Genomic DNA, 22,757 nt, shown 5'->3' with positions numbered 1-22,757 from the left:
CTATGAATATTTTCAGATGAAAACTCACATTAAAACTGCAAATCGGTACGATAGAGCAATAACATAGGTAACGTACCACAAGTTGTTGAAACTGTACCAAAACTATCATTGCAATTTCAACTTCAGCCATGAGTTACTTTAAAAGAATTACAAATAGTCTCAAAAACAGAAGCATAAAACAAGGCATAAAAAATATATATATATACACACACATTGCAGTTAGGGGATTACAGTGTGAAAGATCCCTTTCATTTTAATCAACAACTGAAAATACAGTTTTTCATTTTTCTTATGGTAGAACTACAGGACAAGAACTGAGATTGTTCAGGTGTGAACTTTTTATTTTGTTACTGATACCACTCAAACACCCAAGAAACTAAACATTTTAAAGACTCATTTTAAAATTCATTTTTGCTCAAGAAAATAAGATTGACTTAAATTTTCTTATGAAAATTTATATGAAAAGTTTATATGAAAAATTATCTATATTTCTTATTATGAAATATATCTTACATCCAGAGCAAGTGCCAAAGTTTTGGGAAAATGTACAGTATACTGCTGATATAAAAGAGGTTAAACTCTTGTGTTAAGAGCTTTTATAATAAAACAGCTGATTATAATGCCCTTGTAAATATCATGACCTAAATTTAAACTGAGCAAAAGGCAGGAACTGTATCCTTAGTGATATATAGTAAATGAAAAAAGGAAGGATATTAAGTTTCAACTCAGGAGCAAGTCAGCTGGCAGATGTAACACAGCTACCCTAGTAAAATCTTTCTGCTATCAACAATGAAAGGGACCTAAAGGACTTAAAATCAAAGAGAATTTATTTTCCCAAATAACCCTAAGAATGCAATATTTCTGAGTCCTAAATCCTTCTGGGTTTACAAAACAAAGCAGTAAGTTCTGCTATTTGCTGTTTGGTAACAGTAAGCTCTATGATACAATCTTTTGAAAAGCCTGCGTGTAAAAATTAAGTTTTGGCATCATGTCTATCATTTTCCACTTTCTTGCTCTGAACAGTGCTTACCTTTCAAGGTGGCCTTTTTTAATACCTTCATTGCATAAAGCTGTCGAGCATCTGATCCAGAGATTTTTTTGACAAGAAATACCTGCATTGAAAAAGAAGTTGTAAAAGAAAATAAAGGCAAGTCAGATTACTATATTTTGCTATTTATTTTTTCCATCATCAGCTTTTTTAGATTCTGCAAAACCCCAAAACAAGGTCTTCTTGCATTTTTACAAACTATCCCTTCCTTTCATAAACTAAAAGGTTCATTCAAGGCAAACAATCTGCCAAGTTCTGATTTAACTTAATTGATTTCAGTGAATAAAAGACTGAATTTGAATTCTCTCAGAAATTAAAGACAAATTTACTTGAAACACAAAATTCAACTTTCTAATCTTATTCTGTTAAAAAGATCCTTTAAATATTAAAATACAGAATATTAATAAAAAGCTCTTAAATACAAATCTCTACATAGTTTCATCCTATTAAAATGAATAAGATGACATAGCAAAAGTGCTAATAAAAACAATTGTCAGATATGAAGATGTGCATGTGTAAAGGCTAATCCAGAAAACTATATAAACCAATGCAAATCAAACAATTCAGTTCAAACAAGCAATCCAAGACATAAATCATAGCAAAATCCTGATAAAAAAACCTATAAAATTACGAGAACCAACCTCTTATATCACAAAAATGAACTTTTTTTGATATGCTATGGTTGACCTTTATATGTACCAATAAAGTAAAACCAGACTCCAGTAAAATGAGTTTCATGCCTTTCCTAGTGTAATAGGATTTCTTCAGTGGGATTGACTTTAGTATCTTTAATCCAAAATGAATACCAGTAGAGCCAAATTTTAGATTTAGTAATGAGGACAGTAAAATAAACCTGCCATAGGTTTTCTGATTATTTAGGAAAAAATGAAGGGGACATTGTGGTAAATGAGAATGCTGAACAAGTGTTTTTTTTTTTTTTTTACGAGTTTTATCTATACTCACACTTATGTTAACATTCCTTTGCATTACCAGAATGGCACCAAGAGGCCTTGAAAAGCATGCAAGATAGTCTCTTTAAACTCAAAGAGAAGCAGTGAGATCTTCCCAAATTATTAGAAAAAATGGATTCCTGTTTTCTGTAATATTATTCCTTTTTGCGTAAAGGCTAAAGCAACTGAGGATAAAACATACATTTTTGATATTATGAGTCAGCTGGATAGTTATTTTTGCTTTTGCAAAACCTATCTAAAAAAGAATATCATCGCATTGAATTTAGTCATATCAAGAAAATCAGAAGAATTGCTGAAGTAATCACAAGTTCATTAGTTTACAGTTCCTTACCCCTGAATGATTTACTTCTGATTTGCAAAATCTCAGATAAAATCTTTGGTATGATTCCAGATGAAATCAAACAACATGAGAAACAAAATCTTTGGGATCAGGCTTCTCAGTGAATGCTTACTACTTTGAGAACAAAATTTAAGTTTTTAAATATCCAGCTTTCCAATCTTAATTGGAACTGCTATTCCAATAATATGACTACTGGTAACCTCCTATCACTAAGACAGGATTGGACATTATTCTCATCTTCCTCATCTCAAATATTGGTTTTATATATTGGAGTGTAACATTTTGCGTTTAGGACTTCAATGTAAGGCTGAAAAATGGACTTCAAGGCTCTATTTGCTTACATGGCATATTCCATTGTTTCTCAGTAATCCCTCTGCCACATGAAATTAATGCTTTAAGTTGGATTTGGACAGCTAAAGGTATGGATCATGTAAAACTAGAGAGAACTCAGTTTAGACAATACCCACTGAAATCAAGACAATTTGTGTCTTACCCAAATTCTGACACATAATGCCTAGCATAACAACACTGGGGTATATGATGTTTAATGCAATGACTAAATTGTCAAAAATCTGTTCTTTACAATTACAATACATTATTAAATTCTTCCTACGGTTTCTGTATGGGCAATAACCCACCATTTGCAAGTTAGCAACTGGGATTATGTTTTTAAATATAACTCAATTACTATTACTATGCTTATTACATTTTAATGCATCTCAACCCCTGTTTCCTCAAACACAGAAGATTAACAGAAAAAACAACACATCTTTTTTTAAGGGCGAATATCTTTTACTTCATATCAATTTTTTTTACAGATCTCTGAAATCTACATATAGGACACACTGGAACAGTTGTACTGCTTTAAAAAGATCTGCCACAATTACAGAGGCTAGCTAGCACTAATTTAGAAAGCGGTTTTGACCAGCAACATTGCTGGAATGCAAGACTCTGGCTGTTTTAAATAATTCACTCTTAATACTATTCTATACTAGATTCCAGAATACTTTCTCTGCAAGGAGTTCAGTCACGAACCTTTCCAAAGGATCCTTGTCCTAGTACTTTCAGAAGTTCAAACTGTGAAGGGTCTGCTTTCTCATGTCCTTCCTTTACATGATGAGTTATTGCAATTTCTTTGATAGTTCCTTCTTCCTGACAGAGTGAAGAATGAAGAATAGGTCAGTGATGTACCTTCCTAAAATGTTTATAAATTCACAATAGGTTGAAAAAAACAAATGCCACTGAATCCAACAACATATTCCCAAGAGTAGCTAAAAACACTGAGCAATACCATCCCCAGAATTAAGATGCTTATGAAAAATAAATTACATCTGTTACAAAAGGCAGTATTAGTTTAGTTATTACGTGGTGTGAATTTTTAGGTATACATTAGAATCCAGACAATAATGCAGAGTTGCATTCAAGTCAGCAGTTCCCAAGCTTTTCTGCTCAGACCCATGTTGTTTGGTCCACAACCTCAGTTCCAGATTCACAACCTGCTGCTGGAAATCTTTGTCTAAATCTCTTGAAGGATTCAGCCCTCTTAAAGCACACCTTGCATGTATGAAAAGGATGAGATCTCTTAGGAAAGCCCTCTTTTTTAATACTTGAATGAGGATGATGAGGCAGTGATGCTGGTGCTCACATTTATAAAATGATCTAGGGCCTAGGGCTCAGGACATTAACCCGTGAAGCAAAAAACTCAACAAATACTCCACCTGCCACTGAGAAAGTTCTGGCGAGGGAAAAATCTCATTGCCACTCAACTCTTGGAGAGTCTATTCTGTAAAGCCGCCAGTCTTCAGCATTCCTCTTTTTTCAGAAAATAAAGTCACCAGAAAGCTCTAACAGGCAGTGGATCTTCTAGTGTTTTTGTGCTTATCACTTAATTCTATATTTATCATTATTATTATTAGTTTTAAACAAAATTTAAAAGTCTCCTGAAAAATCAATGCTCCTTGCTGCACAAGGAAAGAATAACAGAACTTATCAGAAACTCTAAAAAAGGAAGTCAAAAGCTGCTTCTTTACAAGATATCTGAAGAATAATCGAGGCATTACTTGTGATTCAACCTAAGCAGCACTGACTGTAAGTTAACATATTAAAATGTAACACAAATGAGCTAAGTGCAACTTCAACTTTTCGTGCTCCCTCCTCCTGTTGTTCTTATGGGTTACAGTGAAGAAAAGTTTAAATTTAAATTTTCTTCTTTAGTTAATGAAAAATTCTCAGATCTATACTCAGTAAAATACGAAGTAATTAATGTTAGTGGTGGGGGAGAAGGAGCAGCATTCTAAATCTGTGCTTCTGCAGTGCTAATTTATGTATTTTTCCAGTGTTTAGCAAGCATTTTTGTGCAAGAATTTTTGCTGAAAGTATCCTTTTGCACATGATCATTTCAGTACCACGTTTAAGTGCACAGCAACTTTCCATATATGCCTCTGTGTTCAAACACGTGCTTCTCCTCGATAAACATTTCTTCTCTTTCAAAAGATTCTGAACTTGTTAGCAACGAAAACTGGAAACAAAGCAGATGTAACAAATCCTGAGCACCTTCTCTCTCTCTCCCCCCCGCCTGCTGTGTATTAGTTCTAGTAGCCAAAATAATATAAAGAAATTATTAACAGAAATAATAAAAAGGTTTCCATCCAGAAACCTTTTTTTTTTTATTAATCAAGAGAAAAAATAAAAAGGTATGAATGCTACTGCTATTGATTTAAACCTGAATCTTTATAAAGTTTGAAAGAAACATTGGTGCCTTCTACCTGTCAAGGGAATTAGTTGCTGGCGGACTTTCATGTTTTCATCTTTTAAATTAGTATGCGATCAATTGGATCGCATACTACTAAATCCACTAATTACAACCTTAGAGAATCCCAGGAGAGGAACAGGTTGCTGAGTGCATATGACTTTGGGTACTTTGATCCATTCCTGGTCAACTGTTTTATCTATTAGCTCCCTGGCAATCTCGGGAAAGGAAGGAAAAAAAAAAAAAAAAGGAGGAAAAAAGTGAAATAGGACTTCCTCAGATTTTTGTTATCTGTTCAAATTCGTGGGCACAAAGTGATGCTGTAGGCATATTACTTTAGAAGCTTCACAAAAGGTAAAAAAGAACAAGAAAGAAACACAGGGAAAAAGAATATATTAACATGTTCTCTACACACAAATTATTTCCAAATGCAACTCAATAATTATGTAACAAACTTTCCTGTGGTTATTTCAGGCACCCTCTTAAAAATTGCCACTTTACATTCGTCATAGCAAGTGTATATTCTCAGTCTTCAGCTTCTCAGGGTTCAGATGCTGTCCAGTCCTTTTAAGGCAGACATAATACAACATTGCTTTAAACAGAAATGGAACTCTAATCATATCCTACATTAGCAGTATCTCCACAACTGCCCTAGGTCAACAATAACCAGTCAGCCTTTCACAACCTTATTTAGAAGATGTCCATGCATAGCCCATTCATGTGTTGATAAGTTGATCTACCAGCTAAAATATGCTAATCTTGATATGCAAATGGAGGGGAAAAAACCTCAATGTATTCAAATCTCATGTTAAAAGATCATTAAATTACAGAATAGGACATTCATGAGGAGTAAGACTTTTAACGCCAGCCATGCATCATCCTGTGCACTAAATTAAGCACAGGAAACTTGTGAATAAAACGTGTCTGCTTAGTGGTTATTCTATAAGACACGTATGTTTGGGAGCAAGATTTATGATGAACGGACAACTATAAATTTGTAGTTTCCTTTTCTTTTCAACATAACTGTTGAACATTTGTATTTTGCAAATACAGTTCAAAATAAAAACCAAGCTTTTTATAGAAATGCAAATTATATTATATGCAGAAGTAATTAACCCTCACTGCACCTACTATCTACCTGAATTAAAATACAAACCTTTCGTGCTGCAAAAAGACTGCTATTTCTCAAATAGCACTAAGTATATTAGTTGATCGGTACTGTCTCACAGCAAGCTGGGAGAGAAACAAGCCTTTCGATCTGGTACTTTATTTGTCTTAAGCTCTGTCTCTGATCATTTCCTGACATTTGAAAGAACATTTGTCGCATGTGATGTACCCATATTAACTGGGATGAGGTAGAGGGTGCTCCTCTCCCCTTTTCTTCCATTCCCTGACAACAACTTTCACTCCACCACAGACACTGGTAGGTACCAGTGCTCTGGCTGTTGCAACAGTAGGACAGACCCTTTCTCCCAGTTGCAACGCTAGCATATTGCCTGCTCTTTCTCCAAACTTACAAGTAAGAGAAGTAAAAAGGAGCTTTCCAAGCTTATACTGCAGCAAAGTCTAAAGGAAAGTCCCAAGACACAGGATTTCTTTTTTCCAGCCACACAGCTCTCTCTTGAGGCTTTCTTCACACTAAAAAGTAAAGGTGCTACAGAAAGCCTTATTTTTGGAAACTATATTGTGTTAGTCAACTTAAAGTGATTGCTACTGGCCTCCCCTATTGTGAAACTATATATAGAATGCAAGGAAACAAACAGAAGGTAACATTACACCAAGTTTCCTTAACATTTCCTTAACAGTATAATAGTGTTAAATCAACACAGGCCTACAAAGGAAGTAAAAAAGGAGTGGAAAACAAGTTTGGGCCTGAATTTAAAACCTAACTATTTTAGAATAACTTCCTGTATTGACATAATATGCAACTCAGAACTATTCTGGCCAGTATTTAAGTGCAAGTAAGCTCTTAGTGCACCTCACAACCTATGTCTCTGCACAGGAACATACATGTGGAAAAGGGCACTGAACAGATTGGGGAATATTCTTCAGGCAAATTAAATCCAAAAGAAAAAAAAGCTTAAAAAAAAAAATCAATGAACAGCAAAGATGACTTGTTTTTGTCTTTAGGATTCAGCTGCAAATTGGAATAGGAAACATACTTTACAAGAAAAAGGATATACATACACCTTTTAAGCAAGCAGCAAAAAACTATCCAACAGTTTAAGTTATAAAGATAACAGCCTAACCATATTACTGGAAAAAATCCATATTTTAGATACTTATCCAACACTATAAGCACTTACTTCTGTTCCAGAATTTGAATTTATATCGATCTCATTTACATTCACTTTTTATTCTAGGCTACATTAACTCCACTGTAACATAAAATACTTGGTTTTGTTTGTGTGGTCTTATTACAGGAATAACTACTAGCTTCTATGTATTAATAGGAAACTGGACTTCAAACTCCAAAGGCAGTAAAAAGAGAAAAGTCAACTGGTTAAATGTTTCTCAGTGGTAAATAAAAAGTCCAGAAAAGCAAGGAAAACATGAGAGTTTTTCTATATAGAAACTTTTTATTTCTCAGATTTGTGAATTTTCAGCAGGAGATCTGACAACACTTGTTCTTTAAGAAGTGCCCCACACAGAGCTGGCTGGCACAACTCTCTGCTTGTCTTACACAGCTTAGTTTATCTGCAGACCTTTTTTCTGAAAGGTATGTTCTTAGGGAAAACCAAAAGCAGTTACGCAGGTCTGTGGCTGGTGAACCAGGCTCTGCAGAAAGTGTCCCGAGACTTGCCAGTATTGTGGACAATACTATTCCTACTGTTCTTACAGGCTTAGACTTTTCATTATTGCTCCTAGTAACTCTGACATTTTTACAGGTCAATTTTTTTTAGCAATTAAAATAACAACAGAAAGAGTATATAGCCTATGTCTCTTGATTCAAGTTCTTTACTCCAGGCACCTTACAAAAGGAACAAAGCTTAAGATGCTTTGACAGTAGTGAGAGGAAAAACAAGTAAAATGTGTCCACAACAAAATTCTGGAGTCTGGGATTAAGCCATCTGTAAACGCTTTAAGAAAAGGAGCGGGACATGCACTTACATCATAACAGCATTGAGAATGCCCAATAAGATACAATCCCATGGCACAAACTTAAACCTGATAAATTTAGAAAATACAGTAAAAACTGATTAGAATTTAAATAGTACTTCAAAAAAATAGAATTGTTCTTAGGCCAGAAATTTTATACAAAAAGGACAGAGAAAACCACCAACTAAAAATTAAAATAATTTAAAAAAAAAATTTAAGTGTATGCTGTGACACCAGCAAAGTCAGCTGCAAGGAATAAGCTCTGAATTATCTGAATGGGTGACACAGTATCAGATCTATGCCCTTCTTCATATTAGGGAGAGGAAAGCTATCAGGAGTAAGGGACATGAACACGTACAAATACCACAGGTTCTGCTGGGCCTAAAATTTTCAGTTTTAGTTCTTGAATGAATGCATAAGCACAGTGGGAACATATACAATGACAAGCACTTGACAAATTCCAAAAACACTGGGAGAGAAACCAAAAATGTAGCAAGAAAGTTTCCTTGCACTCAGAGATACAAGAATCAGAAATCAATTAATTTTTAAAAAGCAAAGAAAAACCACTATTTCAGCTAAGGAATGTTTACGTAGGAAAGGAATCCTCGGAAGACAGATTCCACTTCTTTGGATGCTCAAAGTTGTGTGAATATCAGTAAGTTTTAACACTTAACTCTTCTACGTTAATATATTTTAGATAAAATATGGTTATTAAAAGAGCAATTAGTTCATCAAGTTCACAATGAGTAACACAGATCTGAGTATACATTCCTCAATATACTGAAAGTGTAAGTTAAAATTCTGATATATACATTATACTAAAGAGAAAGAGAAGCAGCTATCTTTAAAATACAAATTTTTACAGCAATAGTAATAATAGAATGGTATGTTTAAATTGTCATGTATGTAAATGTAGGGACATTTAACAGGTGTCAAGTAATTAAGTGACATAAGTCTGAAAAGGATAAGAAAATACACAAGGAAGCACTTAGAGCTTCAGACACTCAGAGCATTCAGGTCAAATAGAATACGACATCTTAAAATAAACTATGTCCACCCTGAACAGAAAGACATCATCTCTGCTTTCAGCTTCACTGAAATTAAACTGCAGTCAGTTGAAGTACAGAAAGCCAACCAAAAAATGACATCCAAAGACAAAACCTCTAACAAGGACATGCATGCACAAAGAGATCAGACAAAAAATAAAGAGATGTTTCATTTGATTAGAGCAGTGTGTGTTTTTAAAAATCTATTTGTGGTCAAGTGTGAACAGAAGAATAACATGCAGTTTATTTTTATAATATCAAGAGCACAGATACATATGTGCAGCATATGCTATGAGTGCCTATAGATATTTTTGAAAGAATATTCCATATATTTTTAATATGCTAAAACACTCAACTACCTTCAAAAGAGTTGGCATTACATTTTTAATGACTGTAATGTCTGTTACTGTGGAAAATGGGTGTTCTAGGTGGCAACAAAAAGGGGAAAAAATGTAACATTTAAAGGCTAAACAAAATAAACTCTTCCTTCACCATGCCCAAATTCAACAGAAAACTTCTAACAAATTCAGAAATGGACTTATGATAAAAGTTTTCTTTATAAAAGGGGTCAAATATGAATTTAGAAAAATAAGATAAGAACTTCTTGGATAAAGTATAAAACAGAATAACCATCACCATGAATCCCGAAATACTTTAAAGACTATGACCCAAGTTATTCTTTTAATCAGGAAGGGATTATTAAGGATAACACCCACCATCCATATTCCATTAATAAATGGGACCAAAAAATGACTGCAAAACAAGGTTGTGTGTTTGTTTTGCCAGGAAACTAATACTAGAGATAGGTGAACCCCCCTTTGGAACTGCAGTGAATTTTACTTGACAGACAACTAAGCAGTGATCAAAGAATCTTCCCTCTGCACACTTGCTGACTGTATGAAATATGTTGAGAAATACAACAGCAAGCTTGTAACATATGAATAAAACGTTTCATGGTGAGTGAAAGTAAAAGGCCACATACCAACTCCTGTGTCTAACAGTGATGGATATTGGAAGTTATTAACTGACAAACGGGTAAAACACCCTCAAACTAACTTTGAATAAACCAAAACCTCTGACTTTTAAGACACAGCAGGTTTGGACAAAAAAATATCACCATATGTTTGCTTTTGCAACTGCCAAGCCATTTCCCTCTCAGTAGGACCATTAAATTATTTTTTTCTAATGAGTAGAGAGGTTCAGATGACTAGGACAGACAGTTATACACACAGAGGTTCATCAAAACCCAGTGAGGGGAAATTCAGCATACAACAAAAAATCCTTAGGTATACAAGAAGTTCTGTCTGGACAGCAAGCACTGTAGACATGCTGACCAAAACCAAAACCAGTCAAAACAAGGTTCATATTAATTTAAACAATAACACTGATAAACAGATTAACAAATTTTAGTCTCCAGAAACCATTAAAAGCAGCCCATTTGCCATTCTGTGTAATAACCACATTTTCACACTATTCCTCCAGTAGTCCTCTAGAATTCTCTTTTAAAAGTACAGATGTTTATCAGAAAGACATCCATTCTTTATACAAAAAAATTAAGTGAAAAAGAATTGAGAACATCCAAGTCAGGTTAGGTAACTATTGCAAAAAATTAAATTAAAAACTGACATTTCTGGTTCTGACATACTTAAGTCTCACCTTTTACTCTTAATTCTGTCCTGTTTTTTTTAACTTAGAGCTAGGGGAGTGCAATCAGAAGCATCTTTTATGTATAGTTACTTATATACTTAGTTACTATTTAACTTTCCCCTTACAATGGTCTTGTAAGGTCATCTCTGAACCACTTTTTATTTTTAATATTATTTTGGAATATTATTTTCCTTGCATCAGAACTAGATACAATAACGAAGGACCAGTTTTATGCTAGACACAGAGTAAGATCTCCATACTACTCCCAGCCAGAATCTTCCTACTTTGACTTGCAGGAATTGCAGCTGCCAGTGCACTGATCCTGAGGTTGTATATTCTGCTGAATGTTACAAGTGGGTAAGCCCTTTCTGAGTCACTGCTTTCCAAAACAAAGTCAACCCCCGCCCCCAAACTTGTGCATCATTCTTTGTTCCTAATACACAATCTAGCACTTTCCTCTATTAAAAGCTATTATTTAGGTTAGATCAGTTTACAATGGGATCCCAATCACTACAAACTGAACTGTCAACACTGGCATTTTTAGTGCTCCTTCTTTTTTCCATTTGAAAGTTGAGCAACAGTAAAATTACTGCTGTTCTCAGCTTTCATTTGAAGTATTATCTTCACTAGCTACATACATTTTTCTGGTTTTGTTAAGGAAGTAGCAGCTTTGCTTTCACCCTTCTCAATCTCTCTTTCAGGAAAGTTTTACTTTCTCTAGAGAGACAAATTTTCTAAGTCATACGTACATTCAATACAAGTGTAGATATGGATGAAAACTGTTCAGGACTGTATATTACTGTTCAGGACAGACAGTAAGCTTACTGGATGATATCAAATGATTTTAAATGGATGACTCAGTGTTGGCACAGCTCCTCTGCTCATATACATAATTTCCTTTTCCTCCCCTCCCTTAAGTCAGGAAGTCTCCTAGATGCATTTACTTTTCTAACTTGTTATGAACGTAGAACAAATTTTCAGTGTTACCTGAAAAAATAAAGAAAGTCTTTATGAATTACACCTTCTGAAGTAAAAAAGGGCCTACAAACTGAAAATCCTTTATTTTTACCTTTTCTACTAGGCCATAAGGAAATCTTTATGAAGGTAAAAATGGGAGTTAAAGAATGCGGAGGCGTGCACCACCTAGATATTTTTGAAAATCTCACTCACATTCTATACGGTGCTATCTCCAAATTCATTATACTCCTACCTTTCTTTTTTTGAAAGGCAGATTCGATAATACCCTACAAATATTTCAATCTCCCATGACTTCTGAGAGCAATGTTACTCAGGTAAACCATGGAATAAAAGCATCTCTAATAAATATTTGTGATGAGCATTCCATTTCAGTCACTTGACAGAACTAATGATTCCTTAAATGCTCGCACAATTGTTCTAAAAGCTAGTTAAAACTGCTGCTTTTGAAGAAGTAATTATTCTAACACAACAAAAGACAAAACAAGGCAACGCTTAAAATTAAGTCAAACTGATTTAAGGATATTCTGTGTACATTTTCTGTCCTACGCTAATACCCAAGAGAGGCAAGAACAAAGTAGAAGTAAATTCTAGTTAACAGTGATATTTATAGGAGAGAAATACAGGTTTTCACAATTTATGACTCTGTTTCTTTTTGAAAGATTGGAAAAGTTACACTTTCAAAATATTGGAAAAATCTCATTTCAACTGACATCAACTTATTTGTTATAGATGGCACCTGCTATTTTACCTGACAGAAGGTAAGATTTTCTAAAAGTAAACTCTCTACTTGCAAGTGTTTGACTTCAATTTTATTCTTAAATTGTTAAAACCTTCAAAATAGAACAGTGTGTAGAGATAACCAAAAGGAAGCACCGCATTTGTGTATTCACTCTGTGCTCTGTATGCCTTCTGTTCTTTTCTGCTCCTGACTTTCTAGTGTAGCTCAACAGCTTTGAGACCTAGGCAGACGCCTGTCCCAGGTGGCCAGCTCACTCATATAATGACAACTGCAGCCCTGGTTAGTGTGGTGAACTCCTCCCGTCCTTATGGAGGAGTTACAGATGAGGCAAGTTGGGCAGTCTGAAGAACTAGTGCTGTCCCAGGGCACTGAATCAACCAACAGATGAGGCCCTTTGGATAAATGTCACTGGCCAGGCTGGGAAAGCTCATTCTGAGGAGGAAAAGCATCTGCAGAATTAAATACGAAGGCTGGGACAGAGGAGTGGGGAGTTTACCCCTTCCTCTTCTAAGCAACTGGGAGTGGTAGGTTGTTTACCAGGTAAAGCTGTAAAGCTGTAAAGCTGAGGAATTCCTGTAATCATTTTAAAAGCCCGGTGTCTGTCACCAAAAAATTAAGAACAGTTTTATAATGCAATTCTCTTTTCATCAAACATCACGGAATTATCTCATGAACTAGACTGTGCATGTCAGCATTGGAAAAAAATACTCACAGAACAGAATTTGCACTTCCCAGTAACTTTGATAGGAGTTTTGCTCCTACTTCGTAAACACTGGTACTTAAGAGCATTGCAATTCAAAAACATTTCGAAGTTAAACAAATCAACTATTTTTTAAAAAGCATGAATATATTCAGTGCTAATCTATGAAAACTATGAATTTTGTTTTATTTCAATAATACTTTAAAACTTATGCTGTCTGGAAACCCCTAGTTTGGTCATAGCTATAAACTGTACTGTCTAGCATTTTAAGCTCAACACAACGTTAAAGACAATATAGCAAAGCTGCTATAAGAGAGCATGTCATTCTTTGCTCACTTCTAAGGAATACCACTCACCTTGCCTGTGGAAAATAACTATATTCCAAGATTCTGAATTTACCTGTATCCACTTATCCTACGTTCTGTTGTTCTACATGCAGGTCCTGTTTTAGTGTTTCAGTTACAGCAAGCAGATTTAATTTCAGTTTTTAACAGCTATTGCAAAGTATGAACCAATATGGTGGCTAGCAGATGTTAAATTACAATCCCTTTTATTTACAAATCAGTAGACTTACATCACTTAAGATGTTAGGCCAGTATATAAGAGCACTCAAGAAATTTTTTGCACTGAGAAGTATTTGCAGACTTAAAGGAGGAGAAACATGAACATTCAGTTGAGTTTTAGAGATGAAATGCCCTATTACAATGCACGTTTACATGTATTGTTACATAGCTAAAGCTAAAAAAGATAAACTTAAACTTTTATATATGAACATATGCTTAACAGTGAGGCAAACCATACAGATTAAATATCTAGTATGACTAAATTATCACTTTAAAGTTGAAATTACTTTAACTATCTATAATACAAGTAAAACTCTCACTATTCTTAATACCATATTCAGAAGTAAGTTTAAGAGATTAGCCTGAGTTCTTTCAGCTGTCACTTCACAGATAACCATATTTTACCATTTAAATTTTAAAAATGCAAACTTTTTTTTTAAAATTTTAAATAAAACCAGACTAGTAGCTAGAACACTTAAAGCACAGTTACACTCAAATATATTTCTGGAGAAAATACAATACTAGTAAGTTTTACAGCATTTTCAGAGAAGGTAAAAACAATTCAATAAGGCTGAATTATCAATTACTTTAGAAACTTCAGCATGATATGAACACACCACATAAAGGCTTTTTAATAAAACAAAAGGACTTTGCATTCAAACAGTGGTGTTCATAAAGCACTAAAGACTAAAATGGCTTAGAAATTAGAAGTTTAAATACTACTTGTACTATAATGAAATTTTCCCCTATCTTTTTAAATAAGAAACTAAGCTCACCCGAACCGAACGAACGCGTAGAGCCAGAAACTTAAACATGACTAAGAAACCATGATGTTTAGATTTTCTGACTGAGCGATCATAAGTCTAGCAGGGAAGACCAACCCTAGCATTTTTGCTGTGACCAGCTGTTCCGGCAATTAGAAAATTTCCTGTCAGGCAAGTCAGACAATTGGGGGGGGGGGGGGGGGGGAGGCAGAAAGGGAGGGGAAAAAAAGAAGAAGAAAGAAAAGAAGTCCAAGAAATTGGGCTTTTTATTTTTTTTTTCCTGTGGTAAAGCAAAACTGTGCGGTGGTGGTACTCGTGTTGCTGATGCTAGAGATCAACACAGGAAACTTCAGCAGATTACCTGATAGCAACATGCTGTTGCAGATGTTATTTATTCCTGCTTCCCAGAAAAGAACAAGAAAGACCAAGATCTATTTCAGAAATCAAGTTACTAAGCAACATACTAGTAGCTGCACAAAACAGTAACTACTTTAAGTTCTACATGAGATGTTTGTCTTTCTATGAATTTTAGCTTAACTGTACAAAGTATTTTAAGATGCCATAAATCATTACTTTTCAGACTTCAATGCACAGAATGGGGTATGCTTATGTTTAATGGCAACTTTAATTTACTAGAGTTGTTAAGAAGACCAAACTGACCTTGTGCGTAGCCCTTTGAAATCCCTGCACATAGAAAACGCTACACACGTTATAGTGGGTTAGGCCAAGACAGACCGCAGAAATTATTTGAATTGGATCACCCAGCTCAAGTGTCTGGCTTATGCACAAATAATATAATGCTCTTTAAAGAATGTATTTTTTTAAAATAAAAATATCACTAAGATTTCTTTGACTGTTTGGGGAAAAAAACAAACTTCAAATGTTTCTAGGAATTACAAATCAATCCAATTATGTCTAACAGCTAAAGATAAAGCATAAGTTTCTAATTCGATCTATTTAGTACCTAAAATATTGATCTGTTTAGTGATGTTTAAGTGCCTTTAACTTTTTTCATATTTATTAAAAATACTGAACTAAAAAACACTGAAAATCTGTGCATGCTCCAGTAGGATATGCAGCAAGGCTGCTTTTCCTCAAGCAAAAAATAAAATTAAATACATGCAGGTAAAGACACAGTCAAGGACACATCCAAATACTCAGCTATAAACAGCTCCAGGTGATTCCATTTAGTGAATCTGTACCAAAGGAAATATGAAGTAAAATACTGTACTACTTCCTGCACCAGACATCAAAACAAAGAAACCCCCCAAAGTACCATTCCTCCCTCAGTTGGGTTCTAACTAATGCCTGGATGTATGTTTTCTTTCAAATGTGGATTACTGCAATTTCTTCAGGCTTTAATTCGTCTACAGAAGACAGAGCTGGTAATCTTTTCCTTTTAAAGTGAAACAGAACATTTTGCTTCCGATTCTATACTGCTTTTCTCCACTATCTCCTTGCTTGTCTACAGCATCAGTTTCTAACTTTGCCTTTAAAATGTGGACTGTACATCTCCCCAGCGTAAGGGAAGTCCCTCTTGCCTAAATACAGAGCTGAAATAAAGACCCCTCATCCCCAGCCTTGTCAGGACTCCACAAGCAAGAACATGCTCTCCCCTTCTCCCCCTCTCTCCCTTTTCTCGTACTTTTCTGTGTCTTTATATCACATCCACAGGGAATGATCTTCCAAATTCTATGTACTGAATATACACAGTTTGTAAAATCATACATTCTCTAACTACTTCTCCACCTTGAATCCTCTGTTGCAATGTGCTATTCACACTCTGATATATTCTAGCCTGTTTGAAAGAAAAGGCTTCTACTACAACAGCAGTAAAGCAGCATAAAGCACAATGATTCAATTTTTGTTTTGGGATAAACAAAGCTTCTTGAACATGAGGAGGTTACTGCAACAGAAGCACTTCTTCAAATATTTCATAAATGGTATGAAAATTACTTGAAACTTTCCTCACTTCAGTCTCTTTAACCCCCTAGCTACTTCCCCATCACAAACTATAATTGAGAAACTACAGTTAATAACAATACAAATTTTACACACCCAAGGCAAAAACAAAGCAAAGGAAAAAAAAAAAAGTAGGACCATCTAAGGCCCCTGCTCAAGAACACGTATGAAGGCACTAACACCAATCTCCTTCAAATCGCTAAAAATTTTTTAAGTCTGGGGTAGTAAGGATCACTAAAATTGGAAATGGATAGTAAAGTGGCAAGACCCATATTAGCCACAATACCTTTTAAAACTGACGAGTTACTGTGGGTAAATAATATTTTTCTTTTCTTTTTCTAGTAAAGGCATGAGTGTATTCCTCTGCACATAAACTGTATCTGCTAAGGGTGATCGGAATAAGGCATTTCAGCTGCAACATGTGAACAATTACTGACTACTGTTCTCCCAAACCTTTTCTCTGACCTTGCAATGAAGCACAAAGCCTGGGGCTCAGGGGTCAGTGGGGTTACTTCCCAGTAACAGTTCTCCTATAACTGGCATGGGTCTGCAGCAGGTAAAAGAAATTGCTTGTGTTCTGGGAGAATAAAGCCTGCCTGGTTCCCAAAGAGCACCACCAGCCAACCAGAAACATAAGATAGATGCTACATAATCCATTTTGAGATGCTCTGAGACGAGAGCTTGCCCTTTCAAGTATTTCTTCATAAAAGAAGGAGACAGGTTAGAGGGCAGCAATCCCCAACAGGGAAGTTCATGATAACAAGGACAAATTGCTCCAGCAAATTGCTCCCCTTACCTTGAAGTCTTTGATAAAGATTTGCATAATACACATTTGTCAGGAAACACAACTGTGCCCAAAACAAAAGGAATTTCCTATGCCTGTCAGTGAGAGTTGAGTCAGCTGCAGACTGGATTAAAAAAACTGCAAAACAGACTGCAGAAGTCCGCTTGCCCAGTACACTTCCTCCTTCTATACAGAAATGTAAAGTGGGTTTACTTCCCATCTTTCCCTTCAATAATTTCAATTCGGATGTTCTGAACTTACAAAAGCAAAGACAAGATTTCATCAGACTTGCCATCCAGCAGCTCAAGAGCATGGGGCTGACAGCTTCCACCAAGAGCAGGAGAGCTGAGGGAAGCTGGAGGAACTCTCAAAGCAGTACTGAACATGTGCGAATCCACAAGTTTCATCAAATAAAATGTGCATGCTACAGCTGGACACTCACTCCTGCGCATAACCAAAAAAGTCATTTGAAGCATTTCATCTAAGTGGAGTCGATCAGGTGGATTGACATAACCTTCCAACACTCTCTGTCTGAGAGGCATAATAATGTAAATTAAGTCTTTATGCTGCTAAACAAACAAGGCTCTGTAATATGGATTACCTTCAATTATCTGGAAAAAAAAAGATGGAGTACACGTACAAGGAATGAAAACCCCTCATTTGATAAAGGTCAACAGTGGAAGAACAGAGATATACTTTTTGGAGTTTTCAAAAGCTGAATAATATACTTCATAATAAACATACTTGTATAGCCAAAGCAGCAATATTCAATTAATCAGAGGGTGTGGCAGTTTCCATCTGCTAGTTTACAGCTTTTCAGGGCTACCATCTGTTTTCTCTTCATGTAACAAGTAAACTGCTTGACTTTTAATGGTGCTTACGCTCTCAAATTACTCAGTTTTCTGATCTAGATCCAGGAAGTATGCTGCACCTAATACACCAAGCACAAAAGAAGCCACTCACAGAAAATTCATTAGCAGATATCAACAAAAAGTTTTGCTGTGACCTTTCCTCCACACCTGAAGACATCTTGAAAAAATATTCCAAGGCTTTCCTTTTCTACCTGGGTTTGACATACACAGTTTCTTTTCAAATTAAGAGCTTTACAACATCTACAAGGATGCTGCAAATTCTTATGCAAGGACCATTAAGTCCATCCTTACAAAGGTAAGACACATGCACTTCACTGTAAAAGTCTAGCAAAATTCATCCAAGCTGGAGCCCAGCCCAGTGCTTTGGAAAATACTAAGCTTACAATTTCATTACACTGGAGAAAAAAGGTGCTCTGCCTTTTACAATTTCTGAAAGAGTTGAGTACGGAGAAGGCAAAAACTGAATGCAGTTGTTACAGACTTCAGTTTTCAGTTTGCAAAACTTATTTGGTCAAGAATCAAGTTCTATTATAAAACATAATTAAATGCATGTGTACATATATTTATTTAATAAAATACATTAGAAAGAATATAAGAATTATGAACCAACTTAAACAAAGTCCTAGTTCAGTATTTGTACCCCAGATTGTTTCTCTTGCTCCATTACATATTGGACCTTCTTTCATTAAATAACCAAATTCTCTGCTGGCATTAACTAAAACTACGACTCACTACCTAAGAATCAACATGGTGTTATACTGAATTATGTAATATCATGGATTCAAACAACTGCATTGGTAGGGCTGTAAAGAAAGCTTCCTCAATGTGATTTCCACATAAACAGGTAATAAGTACACTTTCTTGAATGTATAGGCAACATGAAAGAATAACTCGTGTACATGCCTCATCTCTGAGTAAAACTACAAAAGTAGTTGAAGTTTCACTGTTTTATTACTGATAATAGCTGAAAATATACTGATATAGCTGAAGAAGCCACTTGGCTAACTTAAGTATCAACTGCACCTGTGAAAAATGAGAAATACCAGCCTCGATCGTCACTGATTATTGGTCTATAAATACTTGTGAACTCATATGTTTCTGTAGCATTTAAGAAACTCTAGCTTATCACTTACAACCTCTACTGCACAGTAGCATTAAAATAACAAACAAAAAAGTTTTGAAATTAAGAGTTCTCACTGGTACAAGGCTATAACACTAAAAAAAAAAAGGTTAAATAAAAATTGCAGCTAACAGAGGCAAACAGACACAGCAGTTTGCGCAGAAGGGCACAAGAAGGCACCTTCGTTTCCAATCCTAGTAGCGTACGCTTCCTCAGCTATGGCTATGACATGCCGCAGAGCGCATTTCCCAGTAGCTGTTGGAGTTGCTGCATCAGCTGTGTCAGAGGCTTTGACCCAGACAGACCCTCTGACAGCAGATGCAGCTCTACAGGTCTCAGGCGGCAGAGGCCTTGGGGCCTCTCCTTGAGGTCCAGGCTGACAGTCAGCTCTCCTGCAGAAGGTGTGTTGTTGTTGATGAGTTGTGTCATCAGGTAAAGGAGTTACGGGAGGAAGTCATTAGGCTGCATAGCATCTGAGAAGGTGAGCAAGAGATAGACACGGTATTCTTGGAGACCATACAGCTCCAGGAGTCCCAACCCCCCACAGCAATAGGGTTGCCAGAGGGCCCTGTGCCATGTGAAACGGTACATCGTAACACTGTAGAAGGCAGCTGGAAACTGATCACTTCTCATAGGAGGAGAGAGGCTCTTATTTCTCCTGAAGACTTGCAATTGAGGAACAGGTTTAGTGCCCTTCAGGCTGAGGAGGAGCTGGGCATAGCTTCAAGGGAAGCAACTGGGCCAAAAGACCCTGTGCTACGTGGGAAAACCTGGAAGAAGTGGCAAGTGATTGTTGTGGGTGACTCCCCGCCGCAGGGGATGGAGGCACCTATCTGCCGACCTGATGTCTCATCTAGAGAGGTTTGTTGCCTGCCAGGGTCTCAAATAGGAGATGTCATAGAAAGACTGCCAAGACTTCTCCACACCTCAGACTATTACCCTCAGTTGCTCTTCCATGAGGGCACTAATGATACCAAGAGCAAACTGGAAGTCATCAAACAGGATTTCAGAGCTCTGAGGATGGTGGTCAAGGGTCTGGGAGCCCAGGTCATTTTTTCCTCAGTCCTGCCAATGAGACAGAAGGATGGGAGGAGGAGTAGATGGATTTTCTAAGTTAACAACTAGCTATGCCACTGGTGTTGGCAACAGGGTTTTGGTTTCTAGGACCATGGGACCCTGTTTGAAGATCAACAACTGATGGGGAGAGATGCAATCCACCTCACTAAACGGGGCATGCGTGTCTTTGCCAACAGGTTGGCCAGCCTGGTAAGGAGGGCTTTAAACTAGGAAAGATGGGGAAAGGCGGGAGTTATAGGGACAGCCTAGTCAGCAAAACGCAGCTCAAGTCGGGATGCCTCCACTGGGTGCATGCAGCCAGGGAAGTTAGCATGGGACATGACTATGGAAGATCCTCTTGCATCCTCCTGGGAAAGCTGCATGCTCAATTACTCTCTAAAGTACCTGTACACTAATGCACACAGCATGAGGAATAAACAGGAAGAATTAGAGATCTGTGTGCAGTCACAGGGCCATGATCTCATTGTAATTACAGAGACATGGCGGGATAGCTCGCATGACTGGAATGCTGCCATAGATGGCTACAGGCTGTTTAGGAAAGGCAGGCCAGGAGGGCGAGGTGGTGAAGTTGCTCTTTATGTGAGAGAGCAACTGGAATGCATCAAGCTCTGCCTAGGGATGGATGAACACTGAGTCAAGAGCTTATGGGTAAGGATTAAAGAGCAGGCTAGCATGGATGACACTGTTGTGAGTGATTACTACAGGCCACCTGATCAGGCAGTCATCAGTGAGGCCTTCTACAGACACCTGGAAGTAGCCTCATGATCACAAGCCCTGGTTCTCATGGGGGACTTCAACCACCCTGATATCTGCTGGAAAGGCAACACAGCTAGGCACAAACAGTCCAGGAGGTTCCTGCAGGGCACTGGTGATAACTTTCTGACACAGGTGGTGGAGGAGCCAACAAGGAGAAGTGTGCTGCTGGACTTTGTACTAACAGACAAAGAAGAACTGGTTGGAGAGATGAAGGCTGGGGGCAGCCTTGGCTGCAGTGATGGGGGAGTTCAGGATCCTGTGAGGAGGAAGCAGGGCAATAGTAGGATTACAACCCTGGCTTTCAGGAGAGCAAACTTTGGCCTCTTCAGGGACCTACTTGGAGGAATCCCATGGGTTAGGGCCCTAGAAGGAAGGGGGGTGGGGTCCAAGACTGCTGTTTAGTATTCAAACATCACTTCCTCCAAGCTCAAGATCAGTGCATCCCTATGAGTAAGAAATCAAGCAAAGGGGGCAGGAGACCTGCGTGGATGAACAAGGAGCTCCTGGCAAAACTCAAACAGAATAAGGAAGTATAGAGAACATGGAAAAAGGGACCGGCCACTTGGGACGAATATAGGAACATTGTCAGAGTATGCAGGGACGCGACGAGGAAGGCAGAGGCCCATTTGGAATTAAATCTGGCAAGGGATGTCACGGACAAACAACAAGAAGGGCTTCTTCAAATACATCAGCAACAAAAGGAAGACTAAGGAAAATGTGGGCCCATTACTGAATGGGACAGAGACTCAGGGTGACAAAGGATACAAGACAGAGTTACTGAATGCCTTCTTCATTTCAGTCTTTACTGCTAAGGCCAGCCCTCAGGAATCCCAGACCCTGGAGACCAGGGAGAAAGTCTGGAGAACGGAAGACTTTCCCTTGGTCAAGGAGGATCAGGTTAGAGGTCATTTAGACAAACTTGACACTAGTGCTAGGCCACTCTCCATCATCTTTGAAAGGTCATGGAGAACAGGAGAGGCGCCTGAGGACTGGAAGGACGCCAGTGTCACTCCAGTCTTCAAAAAGGGCAAGAAGGACGACCCAGTCAGCCTCACCTCCAACCCTGGAAAGGTGAGGGAACAGCTCATCCTGGATGTCATCTCTAAGCATGTGGAGGAAAAGGTGATCAGGAGTAGTCAGCATGGATTCACCAAGGGGAAATCATGCTTAATCAATCTGAGAGCCTTCTATGGTGGAATGGCTGGCTGGGTGGATGGGAGAGCAGTGGATGTTGTCTGCATCGACTTCGGCAAGGCTTTCGACACTGTCTCCCATAACATCCTCATAGATAAGCTCAGGAAGTGTGGGTTAGATGAGTGGACAGTGAGGTGGATTGAGAACTGGCTGAATGGCAGAGCTCAGAGGGTTGTGATCAGTGGCACAGAGTCTAGTTGGAGGCCTATAGCTAGCGGTGTCCCCCAGGGGTCAATAATACTGGGTCCAACATTGTTCAACTTTTTCATCAAGGACCTGGATGAAGGGACAGAGTGCACCCTCAGCAAGTTTGTAGAAGATACAAAACCAGGAGGAGTGGCTGACGCC

At 37.3% G+C, this 22,757-nt stretch overlaps 1 protein-coding gene across 2 annotated transcripts in view; it reads right to left on the bottom strand.

Annotated features, from left to right (window-relative positions):
• Window positions 1-22,757, bottom strand: part of RPS6KA3 (ribosomal protein S6 kinase A3) — an 80,545-nt gene that overhangs the window by 39,042 nt on the left and 18,746 nt on the right. For both annotated transcript variants that reach the window (XM_026120697.2, XM_026120696.2), the window contains exons 3-4: window positions 3,395-3,511; window positions 1,031-1,112 (exon numbers count right to left, since the gene is read on the bottom strand). In XM_026120697.2, the coding sequence (XP_025976482.1) occupies window positions 1,031-1,112; window positions 3,395-3,511 (199 nt within the window). The remainder of the gene's footprint in view (window positions 1-1,030; window positions 1,113-3,394; window positions 3,512-22,757) is intronic.

This window comes from Dromaius novaehollandiae, chromosome 1, assembly GCF_036370855.1.
Source record: "Dromaius novaehollandiae isolate bDroNov1 chromosome 1, bDroNov1.hap1, whole genome shotgun sequence".
In the NCBI taxonomy this organism is placed as follows: domain Eukaryota; kingdom Metazoa; phylum Chordata; class Aves; order Casuariiformes; family Dromaiidae; genus Dromaius; species Dromaius novaehollandiae.
The sequence above is the reverse complement of the archived record's forward strand: the minus strand, read 5'-3'. Positions and strand labels throughout refer to the sequence as shown.